The sequence below is a fragment of the Tinamus guttatus genome, unplaced genomic scaffold (genome assembly GCF_059628265.1).
Source record: "Tinamus guttatus ecotype Peru unplaced genomic scaffold, ASM5962826v1 Tinamus_guttatus_pri_ptg000459l, whole genome shotgun sequence".
NCBI classification, from domain to species: domain Eukaryota; kingdom Metazoa; phylum Chordata; class Aves; order Tinamiformes; family Tinamidae; genus Tinamus; species Tinamus guttatus.
Window position 1 is genome coordinate 3,686,403 of NW_028288993.1, and position 24,052 is coordinate 3,710,454.

The 24,052-nt window shown below is 41.1% G+C and overlaps 1 protein-coding gene across 1 annotated transcript in view; it reads right to left on the reverse strand.

Annotated features, from left to right (window-relative positions):
• MAPK1 (mitogen-activated protein kinase 1) overlaps positions 1 to 18,709 on the reverse strand; it is a 34,015-nt gene extending 15,306 nt beyond the window's left edge. The window contains exons 1-3 of the mRNA XM_088532328.1: positions 18,518 to 18,709; positions 2,887 to 3,069; positions 1,405 to 1,594 (exon numbers count right to left, since the gene is read on the reverse strand). Coding sequence (XP_088388454.1) covers positions 1,405 to 1,594; positions 2,887 to 3,069; positions 18,518 to 18,660 — 516 coding nt within the window. The 5' untranslated portion in view covers positions 18,661 to 18,709. The remainder of the gene's footprint in view (positions 1 to 1,404; positions 1,595 to 2,886; positions 3,070 to 18,517) is intronic.
• Positions 18,710 to 24,052: the final 5,343 nt, after the last annotated feature.

Here is a 24,052-nt window from a genome sequence, read left to right on the forward strand (position 1 = left end):
ATTTAGGATGGATGGTGGACAGTAAGAATTTTCCTTGGAACTGTGACCAACTTTCAGCTGATTTACATTAAGATTTTTTTTTTTTTTTACAGATTTAATTTACATCAAGTTTTTTTTTTTTTTTTTTTTTTTAAAGAAAAAAGCATGCTAGACTATGAAAAGCAAAGTTCAATTAGGTGCAATTAGGTGAGCAGGTATCAAACAGCTGTACCACGTCAGATCACAGTCACCTAAGTTCACTTGCCTTTCTCCAGCTGTGGCCAACAGCCAATACTTAAGGGGTAAAAGGGAACATATTCCAATGCTTCTCTAGTACTCGCTCCAATCTATCACGGATTTGCCACTACCAGCCTATGAATCAGAGGTGGAACCTTTGTATTTAACAGCTTTTTCTTCTATTAACTCAACCAGTGACTTTATTAACCCAATGTGACTCGTGAAGTCACATTATCTTAGTACCTGCAGTGCTTGGTGATACCAAGTGCCAAGCTCAGCAATGCTGGAAGTCAAATATGTCCTTTTGCTCTGAGCAACTGCTACTTTCATTTGTCAGCAATTATTTCTTTTACGGGTATAGACAGTAAAAATTATCTATTCACCTTCCTTACACAGTTTTATCATTTTCTCTGGCAATCTTTCCTCATTGAAACGTTTTCCAGCTGAAGAGACCTAGGATGAATAACTCTTCCTTGTATGGAAAGGAGTTCTTTCAAGCCCTGGTCCCCTCATTTTAAAAGGATATCAAATATGATCACAAATCCTTAGATTCAAGAACAGCAGAAAGTTACAACATGGCACATTTTCTGTTTTTTTCTCTTTCTGTTCTAATTCTTTATACTTGCTTTTTTCCACTGAACACAACTAAATACTGATATTTTCCAAGAATTATAATCGCTCTAGGATCATTTTTGTGTATTAACTGGCACAGAGCCCATCACTGATAATGTATATGAGTGACCCGTCTCCAGTAACTGCATTTAATCAGCACTGAGTATCACATGCCATTTTACTTGTCCGCTGATACAAAGTCCTTTCCCAATTTGTTCCACTGAACAAACTACTAGTTTAAACACAGAGAAACCAAGTCTTGAAATACACAAAGTTTTGAGTTTACTTTCTAGGTACAAATTATTCAGTTTTATATATATATTTGTACCTAGCTTCCAACAACGCTCTTTAAGTCAGCCTCCAGACAGAAACACTGGAGCACTCATCAAAATACATTTGCAGGAGTTCTTGATCATTCAAACTTGAAGATTTTCATGAAAATCAATAAAATTTTTGCAATCTTATCAGTATAAGGAAGAATCCCATTAACCCCCAGGAACCAAATAACGTCAGTGATTATAGCACATAGTTTTTAAAGACATTATAGGAGCAAAATTTTAAGAAACTTCAACTAACCTTGAGATCACAAGTGGTGTTAAGCAGCAAATTCGAAGGTTTGAGGTCACGATGAAGCACATTGGCTGAATGGATATATTTTAACCCTCTCAGAATCTGGTAGAGGAAGTAACAAATGTGGTCATTGCTGAGGTGCTGAGTCTTTAAGAGCTTGTAAAGATCTGTCTCCATGAGATCTTGCACAATGTATCTGTAGGGTGTCCGATGTAAGGCAGCAAAACAAACCAAGTCTCATGTCAGAAATCAACACACACTACACGATGAAACTTTTATCATCTAATTTTTGTCTCTTGTCTGTTTCATTACAACCATGAAACTATGAAAGCGTTTCTCACTTTGCAAGTTTTGAACCTAATCAATCCTGCAGCCCTTTACAGAATTAAGAAGCACTGGTGCACAGTCTCCTAAAATTAGTCATCCTAAAACTCTCTTCCTCTGTGTCAGAATTTGAGTTTTCTGAGAATCTTCATTTGATCAGATACCTATCCATCTTGTCAATAAATAAAGACTAGTTTAGTTTAATGAGTTATAAGATATATATAAGAGATATACATATATAAAAGATAGATATAGCTAAGATACTTGCTACCAGTAGCATACCAAAGAATGAGAAACTAAACAGTCTCTTTGTCACCTCTCCAGTCCCAAAATTCAGCTGTTTTTCTGCTTTACTGTATTCATGCTACACTGGAAACAAATAGCCCTTTGTTTACCACAATTAAACCCTAATATTTTCAGTCAGATGATTTCTCCCAAGGTTGGGATAAACAAGAAGAACAGAGGTTTTTTTCTGCTCTATTAGGAACAAGTTAACTCTTGGATTGTAGTTTCATTATCACTTTTCACTGAAATAGGCAGGGCTTCACTGGAAAACACCGTTATTGCCATCCCAGCTGGGCACGGACTGGAACAGGCCGCGACGACATCCTTTCAAGGCAGCATGCAGATCGGCCATGGAAAAGAAACCTCAGACTCCCACATAAGACTGACTCAACTCAAACAATATATTGCTAATTTACTAAGTGAAAACATTTGACCTAGATTCAGTAAATTCTATTTCTGCCTCCATGTGTCTATTTTTTTTTCTATTGTACAGGCACTGCAGAGACCTAAGGAAACCAACAGGAAACCATGCATACAGACTTGGTGGCCAAATCTGAACAGGGCCTAGGTACAGTCTCCTAGTGATCTAGGTCTTAGGTATAGTCTTCTGGTTAACTAGGTGTAGCTCTGAGTCCTTTACTCTGGAAAATAGAAAAGAACATATTTTTTTTAACTAGAAAAAGAACAAACAAAACTTGTGTTCATCTAGGTATCAAATCAGGGACTCTTTAAACTTCTCTTTCAATTCACAGTAATAGGAGATGAGCTTTGATTAAAATTTAGTAAAGAGGAAAATGGAAAGGGGAAAACATGCAGAACAGGGAAGGAGAAAGCACCCATCACTAATTAGGAAAATCAACTCAGACTTTAAAAGGATACACATCTTTCATTTGTTCAATAGTCGGAGCTCTGATAATATCATTTATTCCAATAATATTCTCATGCCTGAAGCGCAGCAGAATCTTAATCTCTCTCAGAGTTCTCTGGCAATATGTCTGATGCTCAAAAGGACTGATTTTTTTTATAGCAACTCGAACTTTGTTGACGTTATCATAGGCAGAACTGTAAGAGAAGCAACAACATTATAGTTACAAGGAATGTTAAATTCATTCACTTCAGAAAGCATGAACATGAATTCAGCTGAATCTAGGGGAAACTTATTTTTTAACACTTTATTAAGAGTGACCACAGTGGTACTTTTTTTTTTTTAGTTTGATAAACAGATAAAATATTTATGCTGTATTAGCAACTCATTTGAGTATCTACATGCCCTCATCTTTTCCGACTGACTCAAAGTCTGTTGATTTTTCGGTATCTGAACAAAGAAAAAGGTATTCATCATATACACCAGCCTGTGGAAAAAAACAAGTTAGACTCTTTCCCTAAAAGCTAAAAACATAAAAAAAAAAAAGAAAAAGAAAAAGAAAAGTAAGATAAAAGTTCACCTTGGGTTTACCCATTCACTTTGGAGAGCAAAAAACACTTCGGAAATCACCTGTGAATTCCACACCTGAGTCCACCTCCTGCAAGCAATTCCAACTGCCACTACCTTTGACTCCTCCATCAAGCGACACTTTCACCGTGTCCAGCGAAGATTAGATATTGTGGAACAAAGGGATAGAGAATTTATGAAAACATCTTTCTATGCTCAACTGCAAAGACAAGCGAGCTCCAGAAGAGAACTTTGCGTGGAGCCAAAACAAGGAGCAGGGCACTCATGGAACACGTTGATTTTTATCTGCATTAATAAATACACTGGCTTGCTACAGATTGCTTTCAGCAGCTTGGAAAAGCATTCCGAGCTGTGTCTAACAAGGCAGCTTCAGTACTTCTGTTTAAAATGCCCATGGTTTATAAGGACTACTACACCTAGCAAAAAGATGAAAACATTTAATGTTTTTTTCAATTTTAGATGTATATTGACTTAAAAACTGCAGGATGTTTTACGTGATCCTGGTGATGCAAACACCAAAGCATATCCCTGCACCCTTTTGCCTCTATTAAAAGTATATGGTAACCGAGTGGAACAGTGCCTGTGCCTATGGTTGCTTGTTTGTTTTAAATGCATATAAAGGCTTCTCTGGACTTCCTAACATTTATTTTTACTCTCTATTGATTTGTTTCAAAATTAAGAAATAATCAAGCACATTTCTGCTAATCTCAACCCTTTCACATAAGAAAAATGCACAGACATGCTTTACATTCCATAGATCTTCAAGTCACAGAACATTCTCTGAAACCCTCTGAAGTGGCATTACCCTGCCAAGATGTCCAGGTATCAGGTTATCATGTGAAGCAGAATGAAATCTGAAAATCTGATTAGAAAAGAGTACCCAAAATGAATTCAGATATTGGGGCCCTTTAGAGTCTTCCAACACAAGGCAGATTTGTGGTGCAGTAAGGTGTTCTTGAGAAATTACATTACTATTGTATACAGAAATGTACAAAGTACATTTTTCCCTTTCACTATTAAAAATGACAGAGAGCCTTTGCTGCAACTGAGATACTCATATGGTTCATGTAGAGGTACTGACATCCTTTTGCATGATCTTTCTACAGAATCAGTTTGACCTGTCTGCATCTATAACTCCAGTCTATGAAGAGACAGGCTGCACAAGGGCCTCTGGAAACACTGAATTCAAATATTCTGCAGTGTTCTGAAATTCCACATCCTCAGCAAGTGTTAATTATGACTGTTGCTATTACATATTTATAGATAGCAGTTCTCAAATCTCAAAATAGATAACAGCCAAGTGCTGTAAGTGGAACTTGGCATAGTCTTCAAGAGCACTTTGTCTTTAGTAATTTTCTTAGTTAATCCGTTAATCACCTGAGTTGCTTACAATACACCAGCAGAAGCTGAAGAGAAAACTACAAGTAATTCTGAAGAAAAAAATGTGTTTGAGAAAAGAAATGAGAATATTTTATCACTTCAGACAAGCCTCCTACTTCCTCCTTCATATAGACTGAAGGATTTTTTTCCTCCCACAATGCAGAATCCGGCTTCCTTTTAAAGTACTGGACAGCAGCAGCAACTATGCAGCATAGAAGAAGGCCACATGTCCAATAATTAACAAATAATGCTGCTTAAGTAAAAGCTCCTAATCACTTACAATATTTAATAAAACTCAGATTACACTGAAATTTGTTTCTCAAGCAAAAGTTGGTTACTGGTAAAAAAATACGCATGTTTCTTCAATTAATGTGAATCAAATACGACTTTCTCTTGTAGCTCTATTTCAATTATAGTTCTTGAAGCATTTTGCTGGAAGACAGCTTAGGCTATTCTTAAAAAAGACTACTTCGGTTTTCAGATGGTTCAACACATGATTCAGTGTGGAAAAAGTAAAGTATATGCAGTGAAGATTTAATCAATTTCCTCTCCAGGGTATATTTTGCATACAGTCATTTTTCTGTTCCTATCAGAAGATCTCATCACACTAATGCACCTAAGTATGCCTTTATGTTACTGCTGCAAAGACTGAGCTCACAAGAGCAAAAACAAAATAGAATTTAGTCGAAACATTAAAAGAGACACTGGATTTATGTCCATCATTTCAAAAAAGCCCATTTTTGCCAAAGTGTAACATAAGCATCTGAAACACTACCTAGATTCCAATGAATACGGAGCTAATCATACGAATAGTTACACAAATAGTTATACAAATGTATATTTGCTTATGCATGTTTTAAATAACATGAATAACACAAAGAATCTGCATTATCAAGTTAACATTTCACATTCTCAAAGCCACAGCTCTTAAAACAAATATGGCCTCGAGTAAGCTCTGTGACCCTTTAAGAACCAGTATCCTTTTAATAAGGCACATGACCTGAAGACCTTCAAGATCCTGAAGATGCTGGCATTCAAATACATCAGGAGAGAAGGGAGGAAAAAATAAAAATGAAAAAAAAAAGAACATTCACTTTAATCTACTAAGCGTTTTGCTTTGTCTGCCATTATTTAGGCAGAAAACATCCTCCCTGTCCTTAAAACTATACATTAGACTGAATTTCAGTGGAATTGAAGAAAGCTGTATGCCCCCTCATTCACATACCCCATATAGCAATATGTATTTCGCTATATAGGAAACTAACACATGGGGTTCTTCAGAGGTCACAGACACAGTCATTTCCTGATGCCTGTTGCTACTCTTCACAATCTCCATCCAACTTCTACCACCAGCACCAGGTTGAGCCACTCTCTCCAGAACGCTGCTGCAGACAAACACAACTATAAAAAATGCAATTCCAAACCCCAATGCATTAACTCACTGCAGTTTATAGAAAGCTTACTTATCTCTTAACATAGGATTTATCTTGCTTAACCTTAGCTAAAATTAGAGACCTAATTTTATGACTAATAATCATCTAGGCTCCCCCTACAGTTCAGTGAGGAATAGATCCACAGATTTATCCTATCTACCACCAAGCATATCCTACATTTAGATGATCTGCATTCAAGTGCTGTCCCAGGGTGCACAGTCTTATTTGTCTAGACATTCAGCTTCTACATAAACCTCAAGTATTTATATCTTCTGTGAATCAGTTACCTGTGACTACCTTCCAAAGAGAAGAACTTTGTCTTATCAGAACTTTTTCCTGGGAAGAGAAAGATCTATAAAACAGCAGTGATGCTTCACATACTGACCATAAGGACTCAACAACTTTCAGAGCGCTAATGCACAACTTTCAGTTCATAACTGCTAATCACTTACACCAATCACTGCATATAGAACTTTCCTTTTTAATGTTTTCTATGTGATTCACACACAGTGAAGTTAGTTACTAATATTTTAATTAACCCAAGGAAGGGCTTCTTTTCCCTCTAATGGTGTGCAGCTTCACAAACCATTCATTTGAGGGCTATTTATCTGTAATACGATAAATTTAAATATAGCTTTGTAATTGCCTGACTCTAATATACACAACATTATTCCTATTTCCAGTTGTGCTTATTATCCTGTGGCAACCTGCTATAGGACTACTATGCAGATACATCGAAGACCCTTCAGAGACCAACATAAGCCCTAACAGTGCAGTTTCATCATTCCCAATATTAAGTATCTTGTAAATATAACCTAAGCATTTGTGTCATGCAGTTTTTAAAGCTGATGTCTTATCCTTTTACTACTCTGACAGCGACTTCCTGTTTGAAGTGTCCAGGGTGGGGCTGCTTCCAAGTTCAATAACCCAAACAGGCTCTGCAATATCTGAGGAGCTTAAAGAAAGAAGAAACAACAACAACAAACAATTGCTAAGTTGGCTCTGTTATGCAGCCCATCTTCCACTAACTCCTTCTCAAGGAAGGGCGGCTTTTCACTAGCCAGAATGGGCCTGATGCCAAAACCTCCGCTCCTTCCCCGCACCACGGCATGTTCTGCCTTCCACCCCTGATCTTCACAGGTTTCATTTTGGGGCAGAACTGGGACAAGTGGGAGCACGCCGCAGCTGCCGAGAGGAAGGCAGCCAGCTTCTGGCAGGAGCTACAGCCCGCAGAGGGCTGTTTCTTCATAAAACCATTGAAAAAACAACTGCCTGCTCTGTCGGCACCCTCCGTGCTCGCTTCGCTCCCCTGCCTGCAGGCTCACCCCATCGCGGGGTTTTCTTCAGCGCATCTAGGATTATGCACCTTATGGCTGTTAGCATGCGTGTGCACCCGCAGAAAAATCCACAATGCTACCGGCAAGCAGCCTAATTACAACTTTAAACAGAAGACCGATTGGAAGTTTTAAAAGGATGTTTTAGCAGTGGCTTTGTGCTGTCATGGCAACAAGATTCCGAGGGCATATCCAGGGATAAAAATCTCTCTGAAATACTGCTTACAACTAGGATACAGAAGGAAAAAATAATTCCAAGCAAACAAGCCATCCTATGAGATGTTTACGCTTTTCTACATTTAGCTCAATCACAGGTATTTCCACAACATACTGACATTTATCAAGTTACGATGAAAATAGCTTAAACTTATTTTTAAGACTGCTGTAAGAAAAATAACACATTATTACTATACAGTTGCCTAGCAGTATCATAATGGACGGCTCCACTAATTTGGCACCACTTCTCGGGGGGGGGGAAGGCGGTTACAGGGTGTGCTTTCTTTTTCTTTAAATACATATAAAGAAACATCAACCCCTTCAGTTTCTTCAGAATAAATGTTTCTGACTCGAGATGATCGAAATATGGGAAGCTTCAGCGCATTATTCTAACGGAGGGGATTTTTTGCTTGCTTGTTTTCCAAAGAACATGGGCTGGAAAAACAGATAAAGCCATACAAGAACATCCAGTAAAGGTGTCATTTTATAATACTGAATATACTTCCTATCCCCAAATGTAAATATCTAAGCTTATTAGAAGTCTTCTTACTTTGTTCTTTCTGCTTATTCATATTATATTTGAGGCTAAATACAGTATATTAGACCTTTTCTATTAATACTACCTTACCAAATCAGCATCTGCTTTTAAAGACAAACTTAGATAACTCAGAATAAAATTGGATACAAGAGGTATATATTACATTTCAAAAAAAATCCTAGTGAGAAATGAACCTTTTTCTCATCCATCGTACAGACATGAAATACACAGTATTAAAGTTTTCAAAAATGAAAGAATGAAAGGAGTAATATAAAGAGGGTCCATCTAAATTTTGTTATTCAAAGAATTAATTGTCAAATTCTCCATCATTTGTATACAAAGTATTAGAAAACTGCAAAGGATGACCACAAATTTAACTCCATTGAGGAGGATTTAAAAAAAAAAAAAAGCCTATTTGTAGGTATTGAAATGATACCTTTTCTGCTTTGACTTTTTTTCCTCATTTCATGCTACAAAACAGGCAGCAAAGGAAGGCTGAACAACAGAAAACATTAAAACATTAAAGTAACTAAAAGGTAGATATTATCTATTTTGCAGTAGAACTAACCTAGCCTTGTCTGAAAATTCCTACCTGCATGCTATTTGAACATTTATTTTCTTTTAGTGGGTTTTGATTTGCCAGAATTCTAGTATCACTGGATAGATTATCGCTTTCAGCTGAGAGGAACAGCTGTTTCTAAATCCTGCATCACGACTCCTTTGTAAAGCAACTGTCATGCTTTACACACTCATCATGAATTTACCCATAACCTCAGTCCCTTTTCTCTGTTGTTCATCACCAAATCGCAAAGTCCTGCTATGGTTTTAATTTTAATGGAAATGAATGTGCTATTTTAGATTGCGTTTATTAAGTTGATTGTTTTTTTTCCCCCTTTTTCAAAAAATGAGGAGGGAAGGAGGAACCTTTCATCTAAAACGGTGTCCTCTCCTTTATCCCAAGTGCACAGCAAGGTGCCTACATAATCAATGCTGACTGATCAATCATTACAATTACCACTAACATTACTTTGCTAGACCTAAGAAGATTGCCCCAATTCTCTCCAGTCTGGACTAAGATACAATTGCATTAGCTTCATCTTTATCATGTGCTTTTTCACCCATTTTTCCAGTATCATTTAATACCCATTCTAACATTAGAGATTTCCAGCACAATTGTGTCAAGTCTTTCCCACCATGACAAAAGTGAATAATTACTCTTAAGTGGTTTTACCCTTTGGGAGTTTCTGATCTACCACAATTTATTGCCCTTCACACTATGAGTTCTTAAGGCCTTTTTGTAACCTCCTGTAATAGATTTGTTTTCCTTAGTCTATTCAAATAACTCTTGTAGGTTACAAAGCCACATTTTTTTCAGAATTAGGAAAGTAAAATCTAGAGAGACCTTCCAAAGCATTATAATTTTGAACTATTTACTATACATGATTTCATAGTTTAACTCCTTAGATCACTCCTACTATTCTGAACAGAAATTTCTAGCTAAGGAAAATGGAGCCAATCTGTTCAAGGAATTGAAATTACCAAAAGCTCAGCCAATTCATAATCCCGGGTGTGGCAGACTAAATGATTAGCTGTTTAGTTAGCACCTATTAGGACAAAATATAAAGAGAGGTGATTCTACAGCTACATCTTAATATGAGTATTAAAAAATATTACCTATTTCACCCAATAGCCTATATTAAGTTTTGTTATATAAATCATTTAACATCATTGTATTCTGATCAATCACAGCTGTTCCAGGAAACCCATCAGTTCTCTCAATTTCCTGAACCTTTTTATATGTATTATTTTTATACCTTTAACTGTTTACCACTATGACTCCAAATCACCCTATCTGCTCTGTTTCATACCAGTTCGGTTCACGTCAGGTCAGGCTCCAGAAAACAGATTGTGAAACAGGCTATTACATCTTACTATTTTGTCTCCTTTTTGTCTTCTCATTTTCCTTCCCCATTTTAGGGGTCTACCAGTGCCATTTCCTCTGATGCCAGTTACATCCTTTAATACCATCCATTCCAAATGTAATGTTTTGGCAAACTTATGTTAACAGGCCATTTGGCTACCTCTCCAAAAGGGATTGAGGTATTAGTACGCTGCTATACTAAGCTAAGTATGTTGCTATTATAAGTTTCAATACCTGTATTCTCTCGGTACAAATTAAGACGAGGTCTGTAAGAATAAACTTCAGCGCAAAACCAAGACAATTTGACAACACCCAAGTCAACCTAAAGGCCCAGTGAATTAAAAGAAAGGGTATTTCTCTCTTTGTTGGTTGTTGCAAGGGCTTTCTTTGTGCTAATTTAGAGAACTGAAACAGCTCAAAGAAGCTTGAGAATACAAACAGTAAATAAGCCCTCTAACTGTGTATTGCCTGTTTGCTTCTTTTATCAGCACCAGCATCCACATGGTTTTGCACAAGTGACATCAACTGATCTCTTAAAAAGTGAATTTACTTTGCAGCTAACACAGTTCTCCAACACAGTTAACTCTGCAGCTGCGTAAGCACTAGCACCAGCAGAGCAGAGCAGGGAGGAATTACATGACCCGAGGCAGGGAAGGAAGGGCTGCCCCTTTCGAAGCAGCACAGGCTTAGATCAGCATAAGTCAATCATGAAAACCACAGCTTAAGTTTCTAGTCCTGATTGTCCTGAAAACTAAACCTCCAGACATGAGCCAATAAATGCTGGCTTCCTCATTCTGTGTTATGACTTCTCAGAGATGCACCAAGAAACAACTGAGAAAAGTGAAGACAGGTCAGTTGCGTAACCAGTCTTACTCCAGATCCTCGGAAAAAAAAAGTTGGGAGCAGCAGCAAAGCAGGCTACGCGTTTACAGGAAGTATCCACCTCCTTTCCCTCACACCCAAGAGACAAGAGCACATAACCAAAGCTGCCAGTCAAGTTTACTCTTTTATCTAATAAAGTTCTATTTATTTTCTTCTATTCCAAGAGCTTTTCCTAAAAACAGCTTTACAAAATGGAAAACAATACAAGATCCACACAATTACTTGTTTTTCAGGAATGAGCTTATTTTGTTCTTTGATACATGACGCACATCTTCAGAAAAAAATATTTTGATGTTTAACTCCAAAACAACTCAACAGCAAACATCCCCCCCGCGAAATCACTCATGTACCCTCATAAGCAGAGGGGTTTCCTAACCTGTAGAAACATCTCTCCAACAAAAGAAGTGTCACAAAGCATCAAAAAAACAAGTTAATTGTTAGTGTTCCTTCTGCCAAAAACAACATCAAGAAAAACCACGGGGACTGTGAACCTCAGCACTACCAGAAGTTACTTTCCTTCAGTATCAGAGTAAACAGGGCATTTTTGCATGCTTAAAAAAAGGACATGCCAATACTAAATCCTATAAAACAGCAAGTTCCCGTAAAATTTGGCAAATTCTTGACTTATCAACTGAAGCAGTCTGGGGAGTGCTAAACACTTCAGATTTAGGAAATTTTAGCAATAGCTCATGGAGCAAACTGCCTTCCTAACCATCAAGCAGCAAGGTTCTACAGTGACAGCTACAAATTTTAAGAAAAAATGTAAAGTGAAGTAATTACATATTATAAACTGTAAGTCTACTTACATGTTGCTGGTATTTAAAACACAACACAGATTAATTACTTTTTACCATGCAACAGAAACTCTCATTTGCATTATAAACACTGTGGAGTATTTCACCATTTTATCTGGTGAAAATATGTTGAAATGTGTTGAAATACAAAAGAAGAACTTCCAAGAGATGATTTTTTTCCCATTACTAGAATTGTTTTAGGATTGTATGTATTCCTCAACAAATTAGGTATCAAAATAACATGCACACAAGTAAATTATGTCGATGAAAGGCAATCAGCCCTAAGGAGAAACACAGCAACCATTTTGTAAGTCTCTTTCAACCAGCATGTAGACAGGCACCAGGACACTAAAAATGTCCCAGCACAGCAGTGAGTGCAGACAGTTCTGCACCAAATACTCCTCCTACATGAGCAGACTTAACCCAGCGACTAGAAACAGAACGGAAAGGGGTGGAGACAGGAATGCTCCCTGAAACAGAAACCAACCTACTGCAGTGATGGGGAGAGAGAAATCTCAACCGTGCCAGGCTATCAACCAGTTCCTGATCAAATAACTCCATGTGAATCAAGGAGATTAAGCATTACTTGGATCTAGTTAATCAGTGTGGTCAAAGCTGAACATGAAATAATAATTCACTTTGGACTTTTAAAAGAAGGTAAGTATAAGAATTAGATTTTTACATCCAGTGGAGTTGTACTAAAGCAAAGAACAAAAAAGTCACCTTCTGAAAGGGAGATTCACCTAAAAGCAGAATGAACTAACAAGTAATATAATCTAGGCTTGACACAGATAAATCACCCAAAACAAAACACACTATTTCATGTTTACTATAAACTTTGCATTACACACAGTAAAATTATACTCTAAACTATGCTTTATGATACTCTTCATCAGTGATTTGCAGATCAAAACTGTCAATTTAAGTATCATTGAAAACAGTTAATAAAACATGCTTTTTTAAAATGTCGTTTGACAAATTTCTAAACTACAGGACACGGAACTTGGTCCATCAGCAGTACGTGCTTGCAGCAACGAAGACTTGCCACAGACAGGACTGTGTTAGCAAGTATGGAGCTAGCAGGTCAAGGAAAGATTATTCCTGTGAGGCCACATCTGGAATTCTGTGTCCAGCTCTGCTCTCTCCCGGTGCTGGAGCAAGTCCAGCAGAGAACCACTCAAATGGACAAGGAGCTGGAGCACATGACAAACGCAGAAGTGAGGAAACTGGTTTGTCTTGGCTTTGAGGAAAAAAAAGGGTGGGAGTGTGAGCAGATACCCCGTTCTGTCTAAAACTACCTGGAGGGGGATTACAGAGAAAACTGATCCAGATGCTTCACGTAAGCAAAGAGCACAGTGGACAAGTGGCACTGGTCACAAGTTGCTGCAAGGGAAATTCTCATGAGTAAAAGGACAAAAATTTCACCACGCAGGTGGTTAAACACTGGAACACATTGCCCAGAGAAACTGGACTCTCCATCCTTGGAGATTTTCAAGCCGACACGACCCTGAGCAGCCTGATCTAATCCTGAGGTTAGCCCCGCTTTGAGCCGGAGGCTGGACTACGTGACCTCAAGACATCCCTTCCAGCCAACGTTATTCTGTGAAATATTCCACAGCAAGATGTTGTAAAAAAAAAAAAAAAAAAAAAAAAAAAAAAACTATTAAACTGAACAGCGAATTCCTTTTCTAGGGCACAGTTGAAAGCTATGACAAAGTATCAACATATTAAAAAATTATGATGTTGGTTAAGTGCTAGTTTTCAACTGAAGTTGACCTGTACACATATTCAGCCGGTAAGTGTTAACTCTCTTCCCACAGGCTGTATCTCCCCACTCATAAACAAGTAGCTCACTGAACCAACAAAGCCTGATTTTCTACAAACACACGTTTCTGTTCCCCTTGACAGTACCAATAAACCCACTCCCGAAACTGGGACATCTATAATGTTCCCCGGGGGAGTCCGACTTCACACATTTGACCGCTTGGTATAATCTCCTCCTGGATGGACCAGTTTAAAGTATCATTCTGCTCTACCAAAACACCTTTTTTTTAAGAAACTTGCAGGTAGCTTGCATATTTAAGACCTCCACCATCTGTCAAATTTGATGAAAGGCAAGCAACAGGTTCAAGAGCCATATGTGGGGGTACAGGAGACAGACTAACACAACCACATATGGATAATGTGAACTCATAAGCCATATTTCCATAATAAATCATGCTAAAAAAAAAGTCATCAAGTTATCTTTATCTGTTTCTGTGGGCTGGGCCGTGCTATGTTAAGAAAATATGCATTTATTTATGAAATACAAGTGTCCCTAAGCTGCACTCTTCAACTCCGAAGCTAGTATCCCCTTACTTTGCGCAGACAGGAAAAGATGCTGCCTCTCATCTCCCATTAATCTTCAAGACAGCTCTAATATGCGAAGGGAGAAGATAGAAGATGTCTTGCTGTCCCTTCCCCACCGCCTGCTCAACAGCTTCCTGACCACCCCTTGCATCACAGGAGACAGCAGAACTGCTCTCATTGCTTCCTTTTTGGTTTCCACATTAGGTTAAGGAAGTGCTAGAACTCCCAGTGACCCTGAAGGGAAAAGCTCGCCCTTGTGTGTCTCTTCTCCGGGGGCAGTGGGTAACCAGCCATGATTCCCAGCTTTTTACTCTGATCTTTGAACTAACTAGAATGTATTACAGCTGCATAACTTGTGTCAGCTCCCCATTTTCCATAATGCGCAGACCAGAACATGTTAATTAAAAGTTATCAACGCTCATAGCCAACCTGTGCTCCCAAAAACATCCATAAGCAAGAACAGATACCTCTAAACTAGCTCTGTCAGAGCACTCACTCCAGATCAGCGGAATACTTAAAGGGAAACATTACAGGTCACTTCTGTTCCTCACCACCCAGCAAACAGGCTCCAAATCTCCAATCTGACCCTCAGGTGGATGCAACTGCTCTCCATGTGCATCATTAACTCAGTCAATGCTATTTTCATCTTTTAATATAAATGCCTGTTATCTTACAGAGAAATCACTCCCTAGTTATTTCAGTTTCCAATCTCTTTAGAATATACTTTAGAAATGCAGGATTTGAGCTTCAAAATTGCTTTTTTTCCAACTGCATTCATCTTTATTTACTTGTGATATTTGCAGCAGCAATAATAAAAGATTGCCAAAAAAATGGAATACAAGACTGAACATCCTTAACGCAATCCCATTAAATATTTCTTTCCAAGAATATGATAGGTTTTAATCTGTCAGAAGATGATCCTTGCCAAATTCACACCAAGCAAACAGATGATGGATAATTTACTCCAAAAATTTAAGGCCCAGCACAGTCATATTTTCATCAGTGTTTGTGAGCATGTAGAGTACAGCCTGCTAACACGTTATATTCAGCAGGGTCAAAAGCAAAAACAAAACAAAACAGACAAGACTTGGGGAGAAAGAGGGAATCTTGAAACATTGTATTGGCAAATTATTTCTGAAACTTTCAGACTTAGTCTCAAAGTCAGTTCTAGGTGATTCTAAGGCTAATAGTCCCCTAGATCACTGAAAAACAGAATAGCATCACAAAGAACTTCACACCAAAATTCCTCAAAACAACTCTTAAGCAAAGGGGGAAGAAAATGAGAAACACACGCAGTATTTGGAAAACCTAATTCAGAGTAAAACATGACTATATGACTAAATACTACCTCAAAACTGCTAGAATGTCTTGCAGTCCTAGAAATTGTTGAAGATCCTAGATAAAAGTTTCCTTGCACTGTGGTCCATCCATAGTTTCACATGCAAGGACTGAAAACACGAAATAGGTTAGAAAAAGATACTGGCATAGATATCCATTTAGTAACGATTTCACAAACACCCCCAGCATCTAAATATCTGAGTAAGATGCAAGCCTTTAGCAAAGAATAAATATTTTTGGCAGAGAACATTCCTGGAGGACATTGTGATTGAGGTTTCTTTGATAACATGCCTCTTGCATATGAATCTGAGAAAGTGCAGCCACAACGCAGACGTAAATATACCGCTCAAATAATGTTATTTTATTCTGAATCCATTTAAGGTAAAAATGATGGTAACAGAGGAAATAGTCAAATGTCTTTAAGGGCTTTCAAATTCAGAGGAGAAAATGTTCACATACACTCCATTCCAGAATCTTCTTCTATTTTTTGTGTTACTGTTTTATGTTCTAATCAATATTTCTCAAACATTCTACTCTCCCCGCTGCCAAGTCAAAATGGAAGACTGGCTGTGACAACGCTATCCCGAGAACACTTATTTAGCCCTTTTATTCAATAATATAATTAAAATAATTCTATTTTACCTTGTTTTCAAGAAATATAGGGGTCAGGAAAAACACAGACAAGAGGGAAGGTTTAAGAGTTAAATCACTTGTTTTCCATATAACAAGTCTTATGGCAGAATAATTAGAACTTCTGAAATTGCATGCATTAGCTGGGGCCTAAAAACAAATGCACCAAAGCTTGCTTTGTTTTCCTTCATTAGAGTGAACAGATTTAAATGGATTTTGCAGCTGCAGGAAATACCTCCATCTTCATCCTTATAGCTTGCCCTTTGATCACCTCAAGGGAGAGGCTTCTGCAGATCTGCAGTGCATTACCAATCAAAGCAAGACATCAAACAGTTCGTTAGGAATAATCTGCATAACATACATCTCCAATGATTGATAAGTAATCTTATTTAACCATAGCAGCTCATATATACTGGGCACTACACAAAACATGATATTTGCTATGGCATTTAACTGGAACGTGCAGTACGACACTTACCAAGTACACAATAGAAACTGAGACTTTGTTCCCTGTCATTCCACACCCAACACAGGACAGCGACAATTAACTAAGAGCACAACATATCAAATTTAGTGTTTTACACTAATAACTTCAGAGGGGAAATGTGTGGAGGCCAAATGTGCATTTCTACTGACCTAGAGTTTTGTGTTTTGTTTTTATTTGCTTTTTTATTTATTTTTGTTAGTAACTGTGCATAGATCTTCGTATCAGACAAAAAAAAATATTTAAATAAAAGATAACACTACTCAGCCAGTCTTTGAGAAAGCAAATTTAAAATAGTAACTAATAGAACTCAGTAACCATTTGGAGGGGAAGAAAGTGGCCATATTTCCTCTGTATCTGCTCACTAACCCAGTGATGCCAAAAAAGGGCATCAACTGCCATCCTACTGCTTCTTGTAATCTTTGATCATTGGTGAAACATGAAATACTTCAGCTATAATGCAATGCCTCCACAAACCGGATTTTTGATGTACGTTTTGAAGGTTCTTCCCACAGCTAAACCAGCGAAGGCCGCCATTCAGAACTTAAGCAGAGGCTTATCTCCCAGCTAAGCTCGGGCCTAAATGAAAGCTTCCATTCCGAAATACAAGGTGACTCCATTTCGCTAAACTAGCACAATCCAGCTGTAAAATCTGACACATGCACTTGGAGGCTGTGAAGGGCCTGCACCGCGAAGCACACTAGCTTATAGGAGATTAAGCACCACTGACACAGCTTTCATCAAGTCATAACCTGTAAAACACATTTAGAACTTCTGGTCAAATTTGAACACGTTGAAGAAACAGAAGTGTTGGAAGGAAGTTGACCAAACACACAAAATATTTAAATTTGAATGCCTTACTTTAAAAATAAGCCACTTTATCCTTCTTTACCCAGGAAAACAGAAATAGATTGTAACTAAGGTCACGGAGCACGTCAGCCTTGCAGCCCTGTCAGCAGGCACAGCATCACCGCCGCTCAACCCACCGCACGCAGCCTGCTAAAGAAAACCCATCGCACACTCCAAATCCGCTCAGCTTACGGTTTCGGCACTTTCCACTTCGCTCGCTTAGCTTTTTGAGGCTGACACTAAGCAAAGCAAACACAGTACGGCTTTTTAGCGAGGCTTACCCCAAAGTCCTCCCAGTATAAAGTCCCCCAGAGCTAGAAGAGCTGAGAACTTCCCCACGCACCTATGTTATTTTAGGCAATCATGGGGCTGCACAACGCACACCCCGAGCCCCTCCGAAGCACAGGGGCAGCGATTCGCATGCACACGCTCACTTTATTTTGCTGTTGCTGTTTATCAGTTATGCTCTTAAGAACATGCGGCAGAGGCACAAAGAGAAACACAGAGCCGCTAGCGCGATGTCACGACCTTTCCCCCCCTTTTCCAGTGCCTGCAGTAGGACTATGAGGGGGGAAAAATGAGAAACAATCCGCGAGGCAGGAGCAGAATGTGTATATATGTATATATATATATATATTTAAAAACAAGGAGCATAGGAGAGAAGGGAGAGGGCCCGCGTAGCTGCACCCCACGGTGCAGGAATCTTGGCGGGGGGGCGGGAAGAGGCCGGGGAGGGGACGGGCGATGCCGAGGGGACGGCGGCGGCGGCGGCCGCGGCTCCCCGTGCGCCAGGGCCGGCGGCGGGGCCGCTGCCCGCGCCAAGGGCGGCCCGGGGAGGCTGCGGCCGGGCAGGGCGGCGGCAGGAAGGAGGCAGGGCGGAGGGCAGGGGCGCGGGCCGCGCTCACTCACCACACCATGCCGTAGGCCCCCTCGCCGATGTAGGAGAGGTTGGTGTAGCGCGGCCCCACGTCGAACACTTGGCCCCGCACCATCTCCGGGCCGCCCGCGTTGGCGGCGCCGCCCGCAGCCCCGGCCCCCGACACCGCCGCCATGTTGTGTCCGTGCCGGGAACCGCGGTGACTGCGCGCGGGGCGGGGGGGCGGGGGGAGGAGGAGAGCGAGGAAGGAGATGCGGGGCTGGAGGAAGCGGGGGAAGAGAGAAGCTCCGCCGCGCTCCGCAGCTCCGGGCCCGTCCGCGCCGCCGCCGCTCTGAGGAGTCGCCGCCGGCCGCGCGCGCTCCCGCGGCACCGGGGAGGGGAAGGGCGGGGGGGGGGGGTCGCGCGCGCAGGGGGCGGGGCTAGGCGGGGCGGGGGGCGTGGCGAGGGGCGGAGCCGCGGGGCGGGGGGGCACTGCGGTAACGGCGGCCGCCGCAGCGGCGGGGGGGCGGTGTCACGTGGTGGGCGTGGCCCGCCGCGGGGCCGCCCGGCGCCATTAGGCGCTTCAGGTGGCGGCGGGCGCCGCGCGCCGGGAAATGGTGTCCGGGCTCGGCCGCGCGGTGCCCTCGGTCCTGCCGTGGTCCGGCGGCGTCACGGGCGGCGCAGGGAAAGCGCGCCCGAAGCCCCGGGCTGCCCCCGGGTCCCCTGCAGCCCTCGGCCCCGTCCAGCTCCTTATAGCCTCAGTGCGCAGGGGACACCCCGGCTCGGGAGGTGACGGGGTCCTCCGGTGCCCGGGGAGCCGGTCCGAGGCCCCCGAGGTCCTGCCGGGCAGGGTCGGTACGAGGAGAGTTGTTTAGTGCAACCAGGGCGAGCTTATTTCCGGCGCTTTCTCGCTTTCAGGGCTTAGTTTTGCAACCTCTGATTAGCATATGGTTTTTATATGTAATTATATTTTCCCATATGAATATAAATAAACTGGAGGTTTTGAGCGGAAGGTGAAGGCTTCATTGATTAGAGCGTTTTTATCAGGTCACATTTGCTGCTTGCAACAGTGTCTTTTTTTTCTGGTGTCCTACAGTGATCTCTAACTTCACCAAAAGTTGGATATGAGAGTCTATTTTTTTCCTGAAAAATTTCTGTAATTCCCGAAACATCATGCTTGCTTTCCAAGCTTTTAAAGGCAGGAACACAAGAAATAAAGGATCTGCCTTAACTGAAATCCTACAGCTGCTTCCTACAGCCATGGGCAGTTTCTGGACATCGTGTCTCTCCTGCCCCTTCGATACCCGCACGCAGCCCCCTCGTCGCTGGGCACGTGGCTGAGCGTGGCCGTGTTTGCACCATCCCAGCCTGCTGGAAGGCCCCGAGGCGAAATCGTCCCATTCCCCCGCTACCATTAATTCTGTGCTCCTCGTTAACCACAAGCTGTTACGTGCCAGGCGAGGGCCTCGCGCGTCCTCCCTGCCCTCTTTTCTCTGAGCGTTTCTCCGCGGCTGCTCGCTCTGGTTTCTGTTGACATTTCTGCTATTGACATTTCTGCGACCGGCACAGTGAGCTGCTTCACGCCTCTCTTTGCCTTTGGGGCGTCCCTGCCTGCGCTCTCCCGTCTTCCTCTCCCCGGTGCCAGGCGAGCTGCCGGAGGGGCCTTCCTGCATCCCGCGTGTATTGCTGCTTGCTGCAGACCAAACAACGGCGGTTCTCTGTAGTGGCTTCCAAATACTCTGCAACCTCCTCATGACAAATTATTATCAGCCCCCAAAGCATTGGCCTTGTTTGAAGAGGAGTCAAAAAAGAAGAGTTTCCAGTTCAAACTGCCCGACTGCAGCCTAAGGAGCCTCCTTTGGCACAAAGCCACCCAGCTGGCATCAAGGCTCCAGCTGCAGCCCCAGTGTCTTTGGTGGAGTGAAAACTATCCTGGATGTCCAACACGATCCAATGAAACAAATTCCCTACCGTATTCAGCAACAGCACTTGCTTCTTGTGTACTGATGTGAGATGGTTGAAACTGCTTTTTAATGTATTTGTTTTCTTTCATAATGTACCTTTTTTCACTTTAGAAATCCAGCATTATTTTTCACAGAAATTTCTGACAGCAGTAGATGTGAATAAATGTTTAAATTTCCTTAAACTGTGTAAGTAAAATATGATTTAAAAGGTTCTCTTAACTCTAAAAATGAAATTGTGCTTGCAGTTCTGATTACGTGCATAAATAAATCTGTCATCAGCAAATGCAAAACAAATGATTATAGAGAATCTGGCTTAAACACAACCTGTCACAGCAAAATTAATTAAAAAACGGTGTATATCTAGATCATTTTCCACCTTCACCAGGATGTGTCAGAAATGAAAGGAAGCCAACCAGGCAGACCAGGGAATTGTGGAAAGACTGTCAGCTCCGTTGAGCGCTGTGTTCCACTATATGTCCAATCCAATTAAACCCAAAGAAGTGGTCAGAAGGCTGTGGCACGCTCTGCTAGCAGCTCCTCTTGTGACAGAACGTAGTTGTATGCGTTTCAAGGTAGCAATGGAGTAACTGAGTTTGACTGACCAGATAGAAATGGAATCAACTGTTTTCAACCTTTATAAATACACCGCTATCATCCACTCTTTATGTTGGGCCTTTCCCTCACGCGTTAGCAAGGTGACATTAAAGCCTTGGTTCTGCAGGGAATGTAAATACGTTCTAGGCAAATGATTAGTTCCTAGGTGATAATAAAGGGTTGTGCTGGGCAGGAGGTCATGCTGTAAAATGATTGCAGATAGGAAAAAGGTGAAAAAAAAAAGTCTCTGTTCTGCAAACAGAAGTCCCAACAGAAGCTTTCAGATCAGACAGCTTTTGTGGTGTGAAAGCTGCGTGGGGAAAGAGCTAAGCCGTGCAAGGGGTCAGTTTGGCTGTGCAATGCTTTGGCCTATCTCTGTTTTGGTGTTGAGTTCAGCAGTCACAGGAATGAGCTTGTCCCACAGTCATGGTCTAGAGAGTCTCTGCACTGTTACAAATGCTGCTTTCACTCCTAACTTTGTGCTCGGTAAATAGCTCTTTTGAAAAGTAAATAGCATCCTATGAAAGATGCCTTAGTCCTGGAAACAGCGTTACTAGGTATAGGCAGAGAACAGGAGCAAGACGTAGCTGCCCTAGTGTCGCTCCTCACCAAGGGTGTGAGGGTTTTTAGAACTAAAGCTACATCTCCTGGGGCCACCATCACTCCAGTCGTATTATTCGTCGGGGGGACACTGGGGACAGCACTTTCTTGGGAGCTGCTGTAGGATAATGGCATTCGCTTTCAGAGTACCTCGGAATGACCCTGAACCGCCTCATCCTCCGCGTGGAATGTAAATATTGTGTATGTAAAATGATCTTCCCAGCATTATTAAAAAAGACCTCAAGCCTCTGTGTGGGGGTGAACAGAGAAAGAAATACAAGACATGGAAGATGCTTTTTAAAGACATATTTTAACTTCTATGTCACTCAGGAACCATGGTGATAAATGTGACAAAAACTTAAATTACTTAAATAAGAGAGCTCTGATCCACAGGGAACCATCCTAGGAGTCATAAAAAGCATAAGAAATGACTAATTTCTAGTCACTACTAACCTGGGCTTGGTTTAACTGGTGACATACCACTGAAATCCCTTGTGATTGACTTCATGTAAATGTCGGCCACTGCTTTGACAGCGTAAAGTGACCTCAATATAAATGAGAATCTGGCTGTAATCTTCTGTTGTTGGGCAGATAAAAACATCCTCCAAATGGTTGGCCAGTTAATGACAAAACTAAGTGACATTTTTTCCTTTTCTCCTCCCTTTCTTTTCGCCCATCCAGCATCCTGACCGACTTTGCAGGGAGCTTACAATGGCTTTCTTAGGCATTTTGAAGTTACAGCTAGTAAACAGATTGGTATTTTTGCTCTGCATGCCTAGAAGGGCACAAAGATTATTAACTGCAGAGCTACACCACCAGTAACAGCCTTGATCTTGCACTGGGTATCATTCTATTGCTGTCACACACTGTCACTGTTCTAGGAGATGTCTCCTGTCATATTATTGCTAAATTCACTGTTCACCAATACAATATTACAGCTTGAAAGCTGAGTTGTGATTTCAGGTCATTTCTGTTCCTTAGTTTTGCACATGTAATTTACAATTATATTCTAAATATTTAAAAAGGGATTTGTTTTACAGTGAACTGAAAATATGATTATATATTTTTATTGGATGTAATTAATATACTGACATTTTGCTGGCGTCTCTATAAAAGTAACTGGCTTTTATTTCTCAACTGCAGTAGCAGCAGTATCCAGGCACTGTCCTGCACTTCAGTAATGGAAATTTCCCAGGCTCAAAGCACACACTGTCTCAGTCAGCTGCAATACAGTTCTCAGTAATTTCAGTATTGTTCTATGCTTTACTTGCCTTTAGTTATCTGGAGCTCATATCTTCTGAAAACCAGCTTCTCTTCAGGAGCTTGCTTCATCTTGCCCAGGACTTAAAATTCAGCAAACAAGCTGTAGATGATAAAAGAGTTGAATCATACAGATAAACATTTTACAGAACTAAAAGAGCAAAAACATACATGACCAATACGTATACAGACTGTTACAGGGACTTGCGAGCATGTCACTAAAAACCTGGTATATGAACGCTGTTTTCTTGTGCTGAAGCACTAGAAGACTATTAAGCTTTTACAAAAAGATGCAGTGTATAATAACAATTTCTTTATCACTATATCGGATTGATTGCTAGAAAGATACAGGAAAATACAAGAAAAGAGATAACTGTTGGAAAACCTCACGAGTCTAATGATTTACAAATACTGAAACATGCAATGTTTCCCCTGAGTTCTCAGTTAAGCTGTAGACAGGACAAGTGTTGCCTCCAACAAAGGAAGTCAAAGAATACAGAAATAGGATTACTAGAGTTTTAGGTTGTCCAGATATTGCAGTAGCTCTGTTTTTAATAGCACTTGTTTACATCTAAAAAAAAGGGAGCATAATAAATATAATTAAAGTAAGGAAATAAGATGATGAGGAAATGAGAATGAGCTAAGGGAATGTAGTATAGCTTCAGGAAAGACCTACTTGAAGAAGCTCAGTGCTGAAGCTCAGATCTGGGGAAGCGCTGAGGTGGAGGGGTCTGGCCTGCCGGGGCCGGCTGGTTCTTTAGGCTGCTCTCGGGGAGTTACTGCTGGTATAATCCAGAGCACGGTCCTTCCCCTCCCCAGATCCACCTGCATCTGGCTGTGTGTGAAGAAAGCGCTGCGGACCAGGGTAAGGAACAGCGCCAAACTTCCTGAAGATTAGTTTATTAAGGCTTGCTTTCAAGAGCAGCTGTCACCTAGGGCGATGTTTATCGAGGAGAAACACGCAGCTCATGGTTCTGCACGGGCACGGGTACCCCTCCAAGCTGCCTGCTGTTTTCATGCTGAGTCTGAGCGATGGACACTGGCCGGAGACAAGCGAGGGGGAGCTGGGCTCTGGTGGCACTCGGAGCTTCTCGCGTGTAAGGCACCAGGGTCCAAATTAACCCGACGCTGATACAGCGTCACGCAGCACCTGCTCGGTAGCTTTGTGAA